The sequence below is a fragment of the Eptesicus fuscus genome, chromosome 3, assembly GCF_027574615.1.
Source record: "Eptesicus fuscus isolate TK198812 chromosome 3, DD_ASM_mEF_20220401, whole genome shotgun sequence".
NCBI classification, from domain to species: Eukaryota; Metazoa; Chordata; class Mammalia; order Chiroptera; family Vespertilionidae; genus Eptesicus; species Eptesicus fuscus.
The window spans coordinates 31,239,241-31,259,440 of NC_072475.1; the positions used below are offsets into that span (position 1 = coordinate 31,239,241).

General features: G+C 42.8%; 1 protein-coding gene across 1 annotated transcript in view; it reads right to left on the reverse strand.

The window, feature by feature from the left end:
- The window catches only part of SLC7A14 (solute carrier family 7 member 14), a 52,482-nt gene that overhangs the window by 15,125 nt on the left and 17,157 nt on the right, over positions 1–20,200 (reverse strand). Inside the window, exons 2-4 of the mRNA XM_028146605.2 lie at positions 12,326–12,562; positions 10,309–10,526; positions 2,083–2,229 (exon numbers count right to left, since the gene is read on the reverse strand). Coding sequence (XP_028002406.1) covers positions 2,083–2,229; positions 10,309–10,526; positions 12,326–12,562 — 602 coding nt within the window. The remainder of the gene's footprint in view (positions 1–2,082; positions 2,230–10,308; positions 10,527–12,325; positions 12,563–20,200) is intronic.

Below are 20,200 nucleotides of genomic sequence, written 5' to 3' on the forward strand. Positions count from 1 at the left end.
AGATCTGCCTAATATCCCTCCCTTCAGAATTGGCCTCAGGCAATGGAGCCACCAGTCATACGGCCAGGCTCCCCTTTGGCCTGCAAAGGCCAATGCTGGCATCAGGAAAGGAGTTCAGAGCCTGAAAGGGAGAGAGCGATGCACTTCTAGATCACTTCTTTGCCTATTCCTCAGGAGCCGAGAACCTCCAGTGAAGCAAGCCATGGGCTGAGAGAGGACAGCAGGATGGGCTACCACAGCCCAGCAATCCAGCTCTTCTGGTGGTGGATTGGCGGACTGCTGACCAGCACAGGAACAAACAGCTCCCGAGGCATAGCTAAGGCCCATGCATTCTGAACAAATATTTCACAGCAGCCACTCACCACTTGTAATGTCCCCTTTGGGGGTGGGGTGGGGTGGGCTGGAGGAGAGTGGGATTGATCTTACAGCAATTTCTGTTGTGTCTCCTATCCTCATTCGATCAGGATAGACAAAGAGTTGGTAGATGCCTGAAAGTGCTCTGTAGTCTATGAAGTGCCATTCTAAGGAAGGAGCAGTTATTACTAACCTTATTGTGTGTGTGCTGCAAGGGTCGACCCCTGGAGGTATAGGGAGGAATAGGAGAGGAAATGCGTAGCAGAGTGTCTCTGCTGCGCCCCCTGACACCACACCTCCCTGAGCACTCTGTCTGCAGGGAGCATCAGGATATAGATAAGAGGAAGCCACTTGTACTATGTGTGCATGGTGGGAGGTGATAAATGACCTATCCATAAATGTTTGGCTGGGCAACTGAATTTAACCACATATAAACCACATCCAAAGCTGCTCTTGTGTTTTCCTTTGGTTTCCAGGACAATCCCGTTTTGCAGCTTGCCTTAATGATCAGTTGGTCTGGCCTCTTTAGGTGGTTGCTAAAGATGGTTTTATTTTGTGCCTGGCCAGTGTGGTTCAGTGGGTTGAGAGTTGTCCCATGCACCAAGAGTTCACAGGTTTGAATCCCTGTGTGCCCGGGTTGCAGGCACACCGGGAATAGGAGGCAGTCTATCAATGTTTCTCTTTCATTGATGTTTCTCTCTCTCTCCCTTCCTCTCACTCTAAAAAATCAATAAAAACATATTTTTTAAAAATATTTTTTTTCTAGGGAAGGAGAAGGAGGTGCTTTTCCCATGCTGTGGCAGCAGGAGCCACAGGGTCTATAGTGTGCACCCCAGTTGCTGACTCTTTCCTAATTGTGGTGACTGGAGTGGGGCCCTCGGGGCCTGGAGTATTTGTGTAAACACACACCTGTTGGCTTGTCAGCTGGTTCTCTCCATTGCCAGGGGGTGAGGGGGATCTTGGATGTGGCTGAACTATCTCTGTGATAGAAATTCTAGGGTGGGAGCTGAGAGATGACACATCAGAAGTGTGAGGAGCATCCTAGGGTGTGATCCTGAGGACACAAGTCTGAAGGCTTTATTATGAGGACAACCCTTGACGGGGAAACCCTAAGGGGTAAGCTTAAACTCCTCTAAAAAGAAACAACAGCAGAAAGAAATTGCACCCTCCCACCCCCCGCATTTAAGGGAAGAGCATCTTCAGAGGACGATGTACTCTCTCTCTTGACTCTGGGGGAGCCTCGCCTCGCCTCGCCTCGCCTCGCCTCGCCTCGCCTCGCCTTGCCTCGCCTCTTCACTGCTGGGAAGCTCCCAGAAGACAGAAGAGCATTGAGGAGGGTGCACAGAGGCCCACAAAGCCTCTGCTCGCACACCCACCCGTTACTGCCAGCCTATGATCTGAGATCCTTGGACGGCGGCCCACTCCCAGCACACCATCCCCGGGCAGCAGTGGACACCAGGAGCCTGTGTGTAGGGCAGTTGGGGATGGAGACTCACAGGCAGTGACTTAAAGGAGGGCCTGGGCTTCTCCCATCTCCAGTTTGGAGTTCTGATTTTCATCTTGTTCATGAGTGGGCGAAGATATAGGGAGCATGGGCTCGTGTACAAACACCAAGGGCACAAGGAAAGGATCACTTCCTGACAGAAGGGGACCCAGCCCCAGAGCCACATTTTAGGGTCAAATATGAAAAAAGGCCATTAGGAGAGTCCCACATGTCTTGGTACTTACAGATACATATGCTGTCAGGCAGATGACCAGGGAGGCGGTGATAGCATAAGGGATGGACGTGTTGGGATTTTTGGCTTCCTCTCCGGTGGTGGCGATGATGTCAAAACCAATGAAAGCATAGAAACATGTGGCTGCTCCTTGCAGCACCTGTAGGGATGATGACATCTGTCAGTACCAGAGCAGTACCAGGGCCTTACATGTGGTACCCACAATTGCCCAATGCCCAGAAGACATTACTGAGTGGCAGAGAGGGTAACATGGTGGGACTTGTTGCTAAACACTTAACGTTCTGATCTCCTCTACTTTCTAGCTGTGTGACACTGATCCATTCCATCATGTGTAAAATGGAAATAAGGAGAATTATGCCCAAATAAAAATAAGCCATTCAACACATTCAAATCATTTTTGGAACTAAGTGGAGCTATAAAAAAAAAATCACTAAGTTGGCTATCCCCATGTCTTAGGAGAACTCATTAATCTCTCTGTGCTTTTATCACAAACAGAGGCTGTATGACTACCCCTAGGGGGCATTTGTAAATTTGGGGAGCTACTTGTGACCGTCACAGAGACATGGGGTAGGCACTTCAGGCATTTAGTGTAGTAGGCTCAGGTGTCTGCACAAGGAATTGTCTTGCCCAAATCACCATTAGTGCTTCTGATAGATCATCTCTATGGTAACTTCTAGATCTGAAGTGATGTAAAAGACTTTCAGATCTTCAGATATTCTATTGTCTTCCCTGGGAAGACAGGTAGAGACAGTTTGATTTTTCTGCTTTTTGGGGGGCTTCAGTGACCTAACAGGGCTACAAGGCAGGAGAAGGTCTGAGGTAGTTGGCTGTGTAAAGCTGGGGAGGTGGTATCCAGTGACATCTACTGGATGTCTGTCTGTCAGGAGCATGTGTGACTCCAGGGATGGTTGGGACTTGATAAGTCAAGGGTTCTGTGAAAATTTTCCATTGAGGAGCATGCTACTTTATTTCAAATAATCTACTGAAGTATAAATGCACCTATCTTAGCACCCTCATTATCAGCTGAAAGCAAAAAATGTGCCTCTTTGAATGCTTGGGGATGTCCCTTTAGGGGAAGGTGAGAGAGATTTTTCTGGACTTGTGTGTATGGGCTGAGGAGACTTGGCAGCATTTAAGCTCTAGCCAGGGGATCCAGGAGACTTGGCCTTTTTTTTTTTCTTTTCTGCACATTCAGTTTATAAATGATGAAATATTAAAACACATGCCAAGCAGACACCTGTCCCTAAATTTTCACTCTTACCTTTCCCACTGACTTCTCAATAAGTAAAAAACAAAATACTAAATTCTAGAACTTGCAAGGTCCATCTCAATATTGAAGATCTCAAACCTTCAAAAGCAACCGTTGTTCATCTGCAAAATGAGTTGGTCTCTTCCACAGTTTCTCTCGTTATGATTCCAATGTTTCACTTCCCTAACTGGGATTATCCTGGGTCTGTGCAATTCAGGGGGTCTATGAATTTTGTTGAGAAAGTATGACATCTTTATTTTCACTAACCTCTGATGGAATGTAAGCATTTCTTTCAATCAAGAATGTAGGTGATAACTTTGTCACTGGTAGCAATCATTTTTCTATCATATTAGGGTCATGGCAGAGATCTTAGAATATCAGTTGTGCTCATTGCTACTTTCAAATTATGATAGATATATGTTTTAATATTTAATGTACCAATAAAGAAGCACATTGTTATTCTATCACAATTTAAAAGTATTTTTATAACTGCATTTCAGTATAATTGATTCCTTCTGATTTCTTATGTAATTAGGTTATTCATTTATAAACACAGTTCTCAGGTGAACTTTACAGGCTTCACCAGACAGCCAAGAAGTCCATTCCCCCACCCATCCCCCAAATCTAGGAATTCCTGGTCTAGTCCAATAACTCAAGAAGAAAGAACTTCTCAAACAAGCAGTTCTGTAGTCAGAGAGCTACTCTCTGGGAGAGGAGATAACTCCCAATTTCACCCCAGCAAAGTCCTTCATTTTGGGGCATGGAAAGTGTCTTTAGCCTTCACACAAGGAGAGAAAACAGATGTACATGGAGGGTCACGGGCTTGGAAACGTGCTTGCTTTCACTTATCTAGAAAACGTGTCTGTTTGTTAAGGATGAACATATGCTGGGATTGCAGGCTCGCTAAACTGCCCCAATCAAGAAAAGCTTTGCTTTAAGACAGCTCCCCAAAGACAGGACCTGCTTACTCTTCCTTTAGCACTGCACACACACACACACACACACACACACACACACACACACACACACATCCCTCTTGTAAATCGTACAGTGACCTGATGTGACAGTTAGTTTGAAGGTGCATCTGTCCCAATTAGGATGTTCCAGGGCTACAGTTCTGTGCCTCTTTAGTGTGATCAGTTCTAAGTCTAATAGAAAGGTCGTAGGTCCTAGAAGAGTTCACTGCTGAGGAAAGGAGTGTGGGAGAGTCCTAAACAAGAATTATGGGGCAAATCTACCCCAGAAAAAAGTGAGAGGTCTGTAAAAACACACCATGTGAGGGACACCTGGGGACCTGGGGATGTCTAACTTGAAGAAGAGAAGACTCAGTGGAAGTCAAGAGAGCACACTTTCCAGTTCTGAAGTTTGGACCATGCTCTTGGAGGAGAGGTATATTATAGGCTCCAGGGGGAATCCCAGAGCCATCAACGTGGGTAGAATCAGCTTTAGTTATGAGTCCAGACTTTGTAGACTGTCAAACCCGGTTTTGCCACATATTAGGTTGGTGACCTAGAACAAGTTCCCAACCTCTTGGAGCCCAGTATATCCATCTTAAATGAAGAGAGTGATAGTACTTAACTCATAGGATTGAATGAGATAATATAATAAATTGCAGTCCTAGAATTCTGTAGTTGCTCAATAAATATTATCTCTTACCAGTAGTATTTTTATAACTTGTAAAATTTTCTAGGACAGATGAAACCCAGGGGCACAAACAAATTCCTTGCCCTCCTCCTCATTCTTCTCCTTGTTCTTGAGTGGAGGCAAAGGGAGAAAAACCAGCCCACCTGCCAAGATCAAACAGACCCTGGCCTCACAAGCTGTAGATGAAATAAACAGATTACCAAGGAGAAGATAATGGAATTAACAAATGAGGTCTCCTTTTTACTTCAGTTAGTTTGAATGAGGTTATCTCCTTGCAAGCAAATGATCCCTGATTGGTAAAGACAAAGGAGCCAAGAAGTGAAACTGTGTATGGGTGTATCTCTACTCAACTAACCACTAAAACTGCTTTTCATTTTACTCTGGCCGATCGTATTTATGATTAGAATACCTTTCCATGCATGAGAACATGAGTGGTACCTAAGGGTGAGCATCTGTGAATAAAATTGGTGTGTGAAGTGTATGTGTGTGTTACTGGTTTCATTTTATCCTACCTTTCCTTTACTGTTTTACATAAATAAAAAATAGTACTGACTTTTTAATTTGATGACATAGCAGAAAATGTTTTCCAAAGTAAACCTGGTATAGCTGCTCAGCCAGGAGATCCAGATGGGTCTGCGCCTCTATAGACCTTCGTGGGGAAGCAGCTCGTGTCTCAGTTGCTGGAGGGCTGCTGCTTAATTAGTTGTCAAAAGCAATGTCATTAGTAGCCTGCTACTCAGTGTGTGGGGTCCCTATGCTGACCCCCTTGTGCCTGGCTGATATTTGAGAGGCATTAGGGTGAGGCAGCCCTCTACGTCATGCCTTGGCCAATCTGCCAGATGCCTCGGAGGTAATTAGGCACCTTTATATAATTCACTCCCAAGTTAACAAGACGAAACTACAACTTTAATAACATTTTCGACCATGCTCATGCTCCAGCCATTAGCAGCCTGTTTGCAGCGACAGTGGAATGTACTACTAGTTCCCAGCAAATGGATTCAAATGTGGAGGACACGGAAAAGAACTTTTCCTTTGGAGGTCGTCAGCATTCCCCACAAATACTTGCTCTGAGCCATTTTCCTGGGAGCTATTTGTGCTTGTAGGGCGTCTTATTTGGTTAAAGAAAAACCATAAGATAGCATCAAGAACAAATAACATAGAGGGAATACACATCCAACAATGTTCAGGGGCTGAGGATTTGCAGATGGAAGCAGGGGTTCAGCCGAGGGCCAGCAGTTACTTGATATAGGGGGAAAATGTTTGTTGTTCTTAAGCTCTTCAAGACCAAAGAAGCATTTGACCCAGAACCTGAAAGTGAGTAAACCATTCCTTAAGCTATTTTCTTTGGAAGGAAGTAGTTGCAGCAGGGAAAGAGTAGGCCTATGAGGGGTCCATGGCCAGAGGACAGATTGCTCATTAACCCTTTCAAGTACTTGAGAATTGTGTTGCAAGTCATGTATTGGTATCCTTATAAACCATCCTCTACGCAGTGATTTCCTCCATCCCATCCTACCTAAAGAGAGGAAGAATGGAGTAGATTGGGACTCTGAACTAATCCCCTTGTAGGTCAGGTTTTCCCTAGAGAGTAAAGAAATTCATGCAGCAGCCAAGTAGGCAACTTGCTTTTATTGACAATTGTTAGATAACAGAGTAAGGAGTGTGTTTATTAATGTGGTGGATGAAATGCTCATGAGAAGGCTGGGACCTTAAAAAATAGGATCTATATTCAAAGTGGCCTTGCTGGACTGGAAAAGTGACCTGAAACCAAACTTGAGAAAGAACAGGTCCAGGCCAGTTCGCCAGGGAGGAAATTCACTCTGCAGAAATCCAAGGCCAGGCAGATAGCAGGGAGGATGAGTCAGCAACATCTTCACACTGGGATGTCCTTTGTGCTCAGATGGTGCTTTTAATCACAGCCATTAGGGCACATATTTGAATTTCCTGCAGGGAAAAGGGATTTGCAGTGAAAAATCCAAAATCCCAGCCGAACTTTTTTGCTGGCCAATGGCAAGCCTACTCAAGGTGGTTGGAGGTCAGTGGCCAAAAATGCAAAAAAAAAAAAAGAAAAGAAAAAGACAATTGGTCCCATGTGTTCACTACCAGGGGGTATTAGAGTATACAAGTGAGTGCTTTGGCTCCTCCAGCACTGGGACCACATTTCAACTCTTTTATGATTAAGATCTGTGGTCGAAGCTTTAGTTATTTTGGTGTAAAAGTGGAGATCATTGTATTTATTTTGCAGGGCTGTTGTGAAGATTAAAGGAAAATTGTATATGGAAGAGTTTGTCATAAAGAAAATGTTAAGTGTTGGGAATGGAATCTTCCTTGATTTTTATGGCTGATTTCTGATCTTCATTTCTTGCTATAAAAGCTGGTGAGAACCCGGAATATGCAAATGGAGAGCCTTTGAAGCTGGCTTAATGAGCTCCTTCCTTGATGAGGGAGGCTCCTGACTGAGGAAGGATGTGGCGCCCCAAAGAAGGGAAGAGGACACCCCCCCCCCCCCCGAAGAGAATAAAGACCCCACGATGAAGCACAAGAAGAAAGACTAAAAGACTCATCTTCTTCAGCATGGGCAAAGGGTATTTACTCTTTCCAGTAGTCACATGGGGCCTAGACTACAGTGTGTGCCATTCAAGAAAGCTACTAGGAAGATTTTTTAAAAAATATATTTTTATTGATGTCAGAGAGGAAGGAAGAGGGAGAGATCGATGGAAATATCAATGATGAGAGAGAGCCTGCAACCCGGGCATGTGCCCTTGGCTGGAATCGAACCTGGGACCCTTCAGTCCACAGGCCGACTTTCTAAACACTTAGCAAAATCGGCTAGGGTGCTACTAGGAAGATTTTGAAAATTTAACATAATTCAAGTAATTAAGAAAAGCTTTTGAATTGCTCTGACATGATATCTTGGTAAACAATGCACATTTGGCCTGGGCTGGAATTATACTCCCCTTTGAAGATAAGAATGAGACTAGGCCATCTCTGACAGCTCTTTCCAGGTCCAAGATATGATTTTGGGAAGGCTTAAAGGAAATAAAAATATAACCTGTCAGATTAACTATCTTATTTAAGAAGACTCAGAAGGGAGGGTCATCATGCACAGGGCATTGATGTAGTAAAGGGTTTGGGAGCCACCCAGACCTGGGCAGGAATTTCAGGCTTGGTACTGACTAGCTCAGTGACCTCAGGTAAGTAACCCAGCCTCTCTGAGCCTTGGATCCTCCATCTGTAACTTGGAGACAGCAGCACTTGCATTAAAGTTTTGTTGTCAGAATGAGATAATATTCATAGAGAACAATGCACAATTCGAAGGGCACCTAGCAGGTAGTGGATACATTCTAGCTCCTCCCTCGTGTCATTATCACTATTGCTAACTACACACTGTGCACATAAAAACATCCAAGATTTTATTCTCTTTTGCAAACATTTGGTACAATTAGTCTTCCCACTTGATAGCTGAGAAAATGTAAAAGCACAGAAGTTAGCTGTGCGCCAAAGTCTTACAGTAAGTCCATGACCCAATATTTTCTTACATTGTTAAGAAAATGGTGAGAACATTTTTGTGTGCTATGATGAAAATGCAATTGAGTTTCTGAAAAACACTTTTTCTTTGTCACTCTTATAATTTTTTTATCTCTCCTATTTGATAGGAAAGAAACGATTTGTATCATAAGCGAATACAGATTTAGGGATACAGAATGGGGTCAACGGTGTCTTTGTCTCTTCTGGTTTTAACCAGTTTCAGGACTTATTCATTTCAAAGAGGCAGAATAAACTTTGTGGTTCTGTGGAATTCTTACAGATAAGCAGAAGACTAGAAATCTTGGCTGAAATTGCTTCCTTGCTTATTTCTCTGCATTGAACAGCATGGCACGGTTCAAAATAACAGAAGTTATTTTGAGTGTTCTCCCAGAGAGATTTCTGGTCCCTGAACATCTTGGAAGAAAACAGTTTAAGAAAAAGCTACAAAAGGAAAATTGGTGAAATGCTGGACTTGCTTCTGCCACCATCTTAGGCAGGTTTGCCTCTCTCGGCCTCAGTTTCTCTACCTGTTTAATGGGGGAATAGGACCTGATGGCTGTAAAAACCCCTTTCAGCTAAAAATTCTCTGATTTATGTTCAACTATAAAAAAAAAAAAAAGAATGGGCTGGTGAATTTTACCAATTAACTCATTAAGTAAACATTTTTTAGTTATCTTAGAGAAAGAATCCAGGTGTGACTTAGAACTACTTGTCACAGGGGTGAGATCTGAACATGTCCTTTTGGTCCAGCCTACTGTCTTGCCAAGCCCCAGACCACATCAGGTGGATTTCTCTGTGTGAACCAGGCAGTGGAATGGAAATTATAAACTGTACCATAGGCCCACTCAACTGCCCTCAGACCCCAGCGGACTATCCACTTTGGGTCAAATGTGGGGTTTAGATTTAAAAATGGTTTGTTCCTGTCCTGGCTAGTGTGACTCAGTTGGTTGAAACGTTGTCTCCTGCACTGAGGGGTTGAGGGTTTGATTCCTGATCAGGGTGTATACCCAGGTTGTGGGTTCAATCCCTGGTTGGGGTACGTGCGGGAGGCGACCGATTGATATTTCTTTTTCACAACTATGTTTCTCTCTCTCTCTCTCTCTCTCTCTCTCTCTCTCTCTCTCTCCTTCCCTCTCTCTCTCTCCTTCTCCTCTCTCTAAAATCAATAAAGTAAATGTCCTTGGGTGAGGATTAAAAAAGGAAAAAGATAAGAAAATAAAAAAACAACATAAAACTGTTTGTTCCCTAGTTCTATACCCAAGAAACACTAATCTCTTCCCCACCCGTCCCTCTCCTGGCCTTTGTTACTGCCTTGTTTATGACAGATGGACTATCTGTCATCTAAAAAATCTATAGGGAGATTCTACAGATTTTGGAGTCAGACAGTCCTGGCTTTGGGTCCTTTGTGCTTACCTACCCTGTATGCTTAATAGCAAGTCATTTGACTTCTCTGAGTGTGAGTTTTTTTCACCTGCAAGACCAGAATGTAAATATTTCCTTGCACAGTTATTAGGAAGATTAAATAAGATATCACATGCAAAGCACTTAGTATTAGGTATATTGCAAGGGACCAACACAACAAATCTATCAGTTATCTATAAAATTGGATTTTAATAAATGTTTGTGAAACAGAATAAAATGAGAGCTACTTCTTTAGAACATTCCAATGAAAGGTGATGAAGAGGGTGGCGTGCAGGTTATGAGACACAGCAGCATTTTCCTGAAAACATGTTTCAGACTCATCACGGGGTGGAAGGCAGAGCATGGGAGAGGTACATAGGGATTTAGGAATGAACTCACCCCGGACCAGCCGTGGGGCAAGAACTGGCCCTCAGCCCAGTACTTCCCGTTGACGAAGAAGAGGCCTGCGATCATGATGAACACCCACACTGCCAGGTTCAGCACATTGAGCACGTTGTTGAAGCCCACAGAGTTCTTCACCCCCAGCGAGACGATGACAGTGACGATGACCGCGATCACCAGAGCCAGAAGGTCTGGGTAGGATTCTTCCCCTTTCCCTAGAGGGGAAAGACATGAGTTAATATTGTCCAGAGGGAACAAAGGCCATGCAAACTCCCAGCCCCTCCCCAGGGCATCTGCACTCAGCTCTGAGAGGAGTGGTCAGATTGTCACAGAGGGAGAAGAAATGCTGTGTGTGTGTGTGCATGCGTGTGCGCGCATGTGTGTGTGACTACACTGTGGTCTACAGGTGTCTATTTGCAAATGGGAAGGTTTTGGTATATAGATAAAATAACATGATATCCTTGACCCAAAATTGGGGTACATGATATGACAATTACAAGAGTCCTATGGAATCATGGCCAGAACATTTGAAGTTAGGACTATCCTGGGATATTTGGGATGTATACATAGGTCTAACATGTTACTTGAAAATTGTTTTATCTTCATTCTTGTTCACTTTATGGGCCATGAATTTTGCTTTCCACTCCAGCAGTTTTTTCATCATTAGAAAAGTTTAAAATGTGTGTCTTTGAAAACTATTGGAAGAAAGGTGTTCTTTCCATTTACGTGTATGTGGCTGCAGAGAAAATGACCAGTGGACAGCCTTCAAGGTCTTGTCCATTGGCCAGTGGACGCCTGCCCTCTATAGAGTGGAAAAGGCACTGCCTCAGCAGTCAGGCTCCTGAATTTCAGCTGCACTTTTGCCTGTAACCAGAGAGGTCAAGTTAAATTAAATTGCTATTAAGTACAGTGTAAGTAAGCACACAGGACCCAAAGCCAGACTGACTGACTCTGGGCAAGTGCCTCGCTCCTCTGGACCTCACCTGTGAAGTTTAGGGGTTGGACTCCCTGATGCTGGAGGACCCTTGCAGACTTAAAATTCTATGAAATAGTGTACTGAGGAGATGTGGTCTTCATACATTTTTATCTTCTCATGGTATCTGGATACTCAGCATTTTTGCTGCTTCTTCTCAGATAGACACACCAAAGGTAAAGGACTTGTACAGAGCCTCATAATCAGTTCCTCAAAGTTCTGGGGCAGGACCCCAAAGTTTCCCCAACTAATGTTTAGCCTCCCATGAATGTGAAAGCATAAAGCCAGACATCAGGATGGAAAATGGGAGGCAAGTGATGGACAGAGCTTGAAGTCTCAAGGTAATTGCTCCATGAGCTTCTGATCATTTAGTATTCACTCCGTTCCATTGCCATCCTTGACCTCTGCTAGACTGAATCCATTTTAGAAATATATTAATTTTTTTTACTCATTTAAAAATTAATACATGCTTATTTATGAAAAATTTAAAAATCTTCTGAGGAAGTCAATGGAGAAGTTTCTTATAGTTTTTCTTACATCATTTGTTTTATTTTTATGTATTTATTAACATGATACATCTATGATTTGCATCCTTTGTCACATGCCATTACATTAAAAACATTCCATGTTATTACAACAGTTTTCCTAGTCATTCTTTTAATTTCAAGCTACATAATATGTTTCCATGATTTACTTAGCCATTTGCTCCACTGTAGAATATTTAGGCTGTTTCTAATTATTTTTGTTATTATAAATAAGGCTGTGATGAACATCTTTATGTAGAAAGCTTTATGGAAATTAGACTGATTTCCTTAGAATAGATTTGCAGAAAAAGAATTACTTTGCAAAAATAACAACAACAACAACAACAACAACAACACACACACACACACACACACACACACACACACACACACACACACCAAACCAACACGTATTTAAGGCTACTGATACATTTTGCCAAGTTGTGTCCTGAAAGGAAAACCCACTATTTGGCTCAGAAAGTTTGCATGTTGGGGTGAGAGGGTGTGGTGGTCTTACCCAGGCCATTGAGGGTCCCCACGCTGTTCACCATCCAGCGGCTGAAGGTGTGGTTTGCCAGAGAGTCAAACATGCTGCTCAGAGCACTGGCACCGGCTGCAGTGCCAATCAGGTATTCCAGGATCAGGTTCCAGCCGATGAAAAATGCCACAAACTCCCCCACAGTGACATAGCTGTAGGTGTAGGCCGACCCCGTGGTCTTCGGGACACGGACTCCGAACTCTGCATAGCAAACACCTGCATTGGACAAAACACACCGGTGGTGGGCTGTGGGAGATGAGCAAACCTCTTGGTGGCTAACGATGTTGGGTAGAAAATACTGGGAATCTCTGGGATTGAAGAACACATACACAGAGCTTTATGTATAAGAATCAGTTCAAAGCCAGTAATGTTTTCCAACCTCACTTCTGAAAAACTTTTTAACCTGAATGCCTGGAAGGCAATCAGAACTAATTCTAAGGAACTATTAGAAACTGATCTTCATTTAGAACAGTCCCCGTTTGTTGTATGGGTCTCTGTCACTGTTCCTTTGGTGTCAGATATCCTTAGTGAATATGAACCTAACTCATTATGACCCTACAGCTGTTGGCACCAGGGTTAGATTATGTGTAAAATTCTTCTGTTTCATTTTTACATCTTCCAGAAGATGCATCTCATTGGAGAGTGATACTTTGAGCGATTTGTGAACATCTTTTACTATATCTAGGGGACTGATAAAAAATTCAAATGTAAATAACTGACTAGTTATTAACAAGGAAATTAAGGTGCCAAGTTGAAGGACATGACCACATGCCAAAGATAATTTAATGAACAGTTTTAGAGTGCCTACTATGTGCCTGTCAGGCTGCTGGGAATAAAAACACACACACAAGTGAGACAAGGCCTTACCCTCAAGGGGAGATGTACCAGAAAATTATGGTAGGTTGGATAAGCTCAGTGATATGGAAACACACAGGAATGAGAGCAAAGATGAGAGACATCTACATTAGCTGGTTTTGAGAAATATGGAGGAGTTAACTGGACAAAGAAGGTGTTATATGAGGTAAAGACATGGCAGAGAGAGAGAGTTTGAAGGGGAGGGGGGATGGAGGGGAACGTGCAGGCGGGCAGCTAGGAGGGTCAGGGCCAACTCTGCCAGAATCATCTATTGAATCATAATTTCAGGAGATGGGGACCAGGAACCTGTATTTTAACAAGCTCCCCACTTATTTTTTTTTAGAAAATTTTTTTTATTGATTTCAGAGAAGAAGAGAGAGGGAGAGAGAGAGAGAGAGAGAGAGCAAGAGAGAGAGAGAGAGAGAGAGAGAGAGAGAGAAACACCAATAATGAGACAGAATCATTGATTGGCTGCCTCTTGCATGCCCCCCACAGGGGATAGAGCCTGCAACCAGGGCTTGTGCCATGACCAGGAATCGAAGTGTGACCTCCTGGACCATAGGTCGACACTCAACCACTGAGCCATGCCGGCTGGGCACTTCCCACTTATTTTTGAAAAACATTGGTACATTACCCCATTCTTTGTTTAATGGAATTAGAGATCAAATTAGAAAGAGGCTGGGGATACACCAGACTCTTGGGAGTTGGGAGAGTTTCCTACACTGCAGGAGCTCTGAATGTGGGGCCAGTGGCTGAGGTGCCAAGTTGAAGGACAGATGTAGGGCAGCTTGGAGGAAACACAGCAGGAATGGGATGAGGAGGATGGCAGAGGGAACTCCAAGTAAACTTCACCTCCAGTCCCAATTTGTTAACCCTGAAGCTCTGTCATCACAAATCAGGGAACAAGAGTTCACTCTTTTGTGAATAAAGAGAGCACGTTTCTTTTCCTTTGGAAGTGGGGAGAAATCAATGCAGAGAAGCAAAAACAAATGTCAGAAGCAATGACACACTGAATGATGACATGCGATGCAATGTCGCTTTTCCTTCCTCTCAGTGATGTCAGTTGTCAGGGTGTCCATATGGAAGGAGCCCAGGATCAGACAGGCTGCGCTCTTGTCTACCTCGAACCTGTTCCACCTTTTACATTCAGTTTCCTCCTTTGTAAAATAAAGGAATGGGACTGGGATGCTCTCTGAAGCGTCTCCCTTCTCCATCACTCTAGGATTCAACATGCTATATTGGATTTTTGCTGCAAAATATATTGAGCATAACCTAACTTTTCTTTTATGTCAGTTACTATGTTATTCTGTATTATGGAGATGCCCTCAGGGCTAGCAGAGCCATCTGTGTCTACATTAAATGGCTCAACTGCTATTTATTTTGAGTTCCTGTGTCAGCCCCCCTCCCTCACTTTGTAAAACAGTTTTCCATCTCCTTCCTGGATGGTCAGTTATTTCTCTTCGTTGCTGTCACAGGGCTCACCCTGAGCAGACAAACCTCCTCCTTTCTAAATTGCTGCTTCTAACACCCGATGTTTGAATTGTTGGAGGGAGTCTAAAATTAAGAGGATGTGGTCTTGGAAAGAAGACCCGAGGGACTCTTCTGTGAGGAAATTGTAGGGTGTATAAGCACCAAGTATGAGGACCTAATGAGACTTTCTCGCTTGGAGGACTTCTGTGTTTTCTCCTGAAGAGAGCTGAGTTGGCACATTACCGAGTAGGCTATTCTTTAGTGCAGCTTGAAGGACTAGGAAGCAACTAACTCCTCCTCTTTGGTGTAGGATCCACATTTGTCTGTTACAAATGTCTTCTCTCCTCCTATCTTTACCTCCTCGTAATATATAAGGCTTATAAATGGTTCTTTTTTCCTCCAAGCAATGATTTTGAAACAGGCTCAGTTTGAAAACGTAATGTGGAGATCCAGTATTGTGCATTCTTACAGTCTCTTCTTAATATCTGATCTGCCAAATCAAATTTTAAATCACTCAGTTCGTCATCAGAATCGAATAGCCAAGACTTCACTAGGTCTTAGGAAGGGACCAGCCCCTTGCTGTCCTAAGTCAGGCTGTGCACAGAGTAGGAGCATATGGAATCTTAGCCATTCATTTCCCAAGGTCCTGCTTGGATTCAGGTGACTGGAGGTTGGGGAGGATGGTGAGAAAATCAATTAGCCACTATCCATGTAAGACAATTTCTGCTCTCAGTAATCATACATTTGAACACATTGTAAGGGAATTTATAATATTTTTAACCTTTCCCATTTATGTGTATGCAGGAATCCAGGCTTGTGGTGGGCAAGAGAGAGTATCACAGCTAGAACTAAAACTCAGGGGTGAGAAGTGAGTGATCTCATCCCAAATGTCCTGTTAAAAACTGGAAAATGCTGTGTCATTTATCTATTTTCAAGTACCTGGTGTGTAAAGAGACAAATTCAAGGGTATCTTTCTATTCAATGAGAACTTTTAAAAAAGTGCTGACAGGGTAATCTTGGTTTTTCTAACCTAATAACTGAGTGTCCAAGACCAAGTCACTTACCTCACCTGGATAAAAATGAGGGGGCAGTTAGAGAAGGTTTAAGGTAGCTTCTAGTTCTATTATTCTTTGGTTTCATAGCTGGAATCTGGGTCAATGGGGAAGTTCTGTAGAAAATACTTCAAACCAATGGTCCTCAGCAAAGGTTACTGCCTCCTCGGGTTTGAATTCTGGAAATCTGTAGGAGTGTCTATGGTTCTCATGATAATTGTGGGCACAAGCTGCATTAGATATTCAGAGGGACTGGGCTGTTAGACATTGTGCCACGTGTGGGACTGTCCCACAGAATGAAGCATGGTCCTGTGTCTCACATGACTTCTGAAGATGCCAATGGGCAATCATGCAAGTAAAAAACCTGTTTATTATTTCTGACTCTACCTCCATGTTGCATATTAACACAAAGCATTTTTCCATGGCTTTATCAACAGTGAGTTTTCCAGGACTACAACAATGGGGTAAATTGAGGGACAGCTGTAATTTGTTTTGTTTGGAATTTACCAAGAGTTGGCCATCATTCTGGAAAAACTACATCATCCACAGCAACATGACTCATGGTCTTTGAACACCAAACAGTATACCTATGTGAGTGTACATTTGTAGCAGTTGCATTTGTAGTGGTTCTACAGACGATGGCAAACATCTGATCACTTCATTATGTCTCCTAACATTATGTCTCCCAGATTCACACATTAAAATAAATATTTTTTATTAGAAATTGCTTTTCTTACATTTATATTTCATACTCAGGGCACATTATTTTTAAAAAATATATGTTTTTTATTGATTTCAGAGAGGAAGGGAGAGGGAGAGAGAGAGAGAGAGAGAGAGACAGAAACATCAATGCTGAGAGAGAACCATTGGTCGGCTGCCTTCTGCACACCCCACACTGGGGATCGAGCCCGCAACCCAGGCATGTGCCCTTGACCGGAACAGAACCCGGGACCCTTCAGTCCGCAGGCTGACGCTCCATCCACCGAACCAAACCAGCTAGGGCCACATTAATTTTTTTAATTAAGTGTACAAGAAGGTAACATTATCTCGAGTTTGTATTTCACAAGCATAAAGGAAGCATTATAAAGTATTTATTACCTAAAGTTGATTTGGTGTACTGGGTGGAGAATCACCATTTTAAAGGAGAGATAGATTTATAAATAATCTGTACTCAATTTAGTAATGTGTTTAAAAATAATTCTTCCCCCAGAGTTACCTTTCTAATCATATTTGCTGGTGCTATTGTCAAAGTGCATTCCTTGGCTGCCCATCAAGTGATTGGAGAGGGAGAGGCATATTGATTCCAATAGTATAACCATGTAGCTGGAGAAAATCAATATAGAGTACTATGTTGAGGTCCAGATAGCCATCAGTGAGAGACTGCATGCTGCAGACCGCATGATGGACGGTTCCCATTAGAGCTGTTCAGAGTTAGCAAGTCTAGGTACTTGAGAAATATGAAGGATCCATTTCAGCAGGACTAGAGGAAATGAGTGATTTCTCATAGCCTGCAACTGATATTCTTTTCTTTAAGTATATTGTAAGTGTATCTGTTTTCATCTTGTCATATCCCTTGTGTTTTCTTTTATTTCTATACCTGAACTATTTTTTTTTATTAAATTGACACATTGCTAGCCTAAAAAGCACGTAAATTAGGATTTACACATTGAAAAGATTGGACAAGATACCAGGAGATTCCATATTTGAAATATTTCCTATCAATCCTCTCTTGTGTACCCCAAATGATGTATGATTTGGGGTTCAGAAAAATTTAGTCCCTTTCAACATGAATTCTTTCCAACTCAGAGAGTCCATGGTTCTATCATATACAGGCATACTAGGTCAGCCTGAGGTTAGATACCTCCAGAGAGCCTATGAACACTGTTGAACTTTCCAACTGTGCCTGAGACAATGCCACACTATCGTAAAATATTACTACATGCTACCCTTCCTCTAATTTCATGTCTTCACTCACAGCTTACCCTGGCTCTCTAATACTCTCTTAGAACCAGAAGGCCAATATTCTCCAACTTAAGAAGGTGAAAAGGAGAAAGACCCAGCTGAGAGTAGGCAAACGGTAGAGAAGTGTTTCTTGACTCAAGAAATGTATTTCCTTCCACATTCCACTGAAGAAAGCCATTAGATAAATAAGTACTTTTAAAAAGTATTCTTTCACCTGGAAAGATTAAATCAAGTGGTTATTCACATTGAAATGCTAATTTCTCTACTCCAATAGAGGTTTTCCCATTAACTTGTAGTGTAATTTATGGACTAATTCCCTAACCTATTTCTCAATTAACTTACTAATTTCCTAAGAAAGTTCTGACTTCCTAATTTCCTTCCTTTATGTGACACACATTGTTAAGTGCCTACTAAATTGACCACTGTAGTGAATACCAGAGAGAGACACAACAATAAGTAAGCAGATCTCCTGACTGTGAAGTATCTACCTTTCCATCAGGAAAGAGTTTAATAAACAAATGATTCCACATGGTCAGTTTTAATACTATAGAGTGTTTATGAGGTGCTCTTGGAGCTCTATGGGTCAGCTCAGTTCTTGGGGGGGGCATGTGTCTTTGGTTTATGGAGGAGTGGGGAAGAAGGAAGAAGGCTATTGAGCTGTATCTTAAGGGTGAGCTGGGCTTTGCCAGGCAAAAAAACATGGGAGAGGGTGGTTACAAGCACAGGAAAAGGCATAGCTGGGATGGCACACGAAGGCTATTTTAGGGATTGAGGAAGATGAGTCTGCAGAGTTGGACTGGGAGCAAGTGATTGAGAGGGTGGGACCTTTTTAATAGATTGGGGGAATCTAGCTGAAAAAGACTGGACAGTGTGTCTACTTTTATAGTTTTACAGCTTTGTCTTGATTGTTAAACCCTCTTTGCACACAAAGTCTTATTTGAGAGCCTGATACATAAATAAGTAAAGGCAGGGTGGTATGTTTGAAAAGGGACAGGAGACCGAGGCTGGCCTGCCCAGGATTTCCCTCATCCCATACCTCCCTCAAGCCCCGACCGTCTTTTGTGGATGCACAAGCCTGTACTGAGCATGGCATGTGCACAAGTGTCAACTGCTCATTGGGTTTGTTCTCTTACTTCCTAGATGATGCCCCAGACTGAAGTTGCATATTCAATTAAATACAGAGCTGGGGCTGGAGCAGAAGTCTCCTGATATACAGGCCTAGGAGCTTTAAATTCATTCATTTATCCAAGAAATTTATAAGGCACCATCTCCATGATTCTGTGTTAGCTTTAAGGGGTTCAAAGTTGAACAGAAAGACTGCTATCCCTTTTTTGTGTGTGTGTCTTATAGTCTAGTGGAGAAGACAGACCTGAAAACCAACAATTATATAAAACAAGAAAGGATATGTTGGTTGCAGGGAGTGGGAGGGAAATGCATGAACTACTTTAAGAAACTGTAAAATTGAGTTTTGAAGTAAGGTCTTCAGACCACCAGAAGGGCTGTTCAAAGGGAAAGAGGGTATCAGGAGATACAAGGGGGAGTGGAGGGAGCTGTCCAAGAAAACAATTTGCCATCCCTGCAGTTTCATTAAGGCCTCTAGGATCAGCAACGTCTTGAGCGCTGCTCAGAGTTCAATCTCAGAGGGTCTTGCTTTGTGTGATGGGCATAAGTTGCAGGCATCAGGTCTGATAAGTTGTTTTGAACATACTATAACTACAATACTTCATACAGGGTAGATAGGTAGGAAGGTTGGGGTGGGCTGATCTGACAAATGCATGAGGTCACTGATTCCTCATTCCTGAAGACAATTTCTCCTGAATGTCAATCATGCATCATCTCCCAGACACAGGATGGAATCAGCTGATGGACTACATCCATGCAACTCACCACTTAGGCCCGAACATGTTTTTAAGTAAGTCCTCGCCAAATATAGCATTTTGCTGAGATGGTGATTACCCATTTCCTTCTCATTTTCTTAAAACATCTTTGTTCCATTTATAAATTCACAACAGGGCTAAGACACGTCATATACATTGCTATGGTTGCTAGTACTGCTTAAATGTAGATTGGGAGTAGGGTAGAAGGAGAAATCCCAGGACCTCAGAGAGAAATCGAGAGTGAATTCTCTTGGAAACGTTTGTTTTCTCTGTGACACTGAATTCCAGATGGTGTATGATGAAGTGTCCCCATCATTGCTGACCCCCTTGAGAAGCAGGTTGCTATATGCTGAGAATCATCTATTCAGCCCCCTGTCATGTGCTGTGGGACCCTGTGATTTGCACCGATGTCCTCTTCCCAGTGTTCTTGATAAGCCAAGAAAATTGTGGGTTTCTTTTTCAGGGAGTAATCCATCAGGCGTGCTCTCCCTCCCATCTCCCTGCTACTGTCTCTTCTCCTTACGCAACCTGGGCCACTCACCTGTCAGCGAAGCCTGGGCAATTTTTACAAATGCATCTGGGACTGCCTATGTTTCTTTGTGTCTAAGAAGAGACAATTTTTTTCTGCCAAAGCAGGC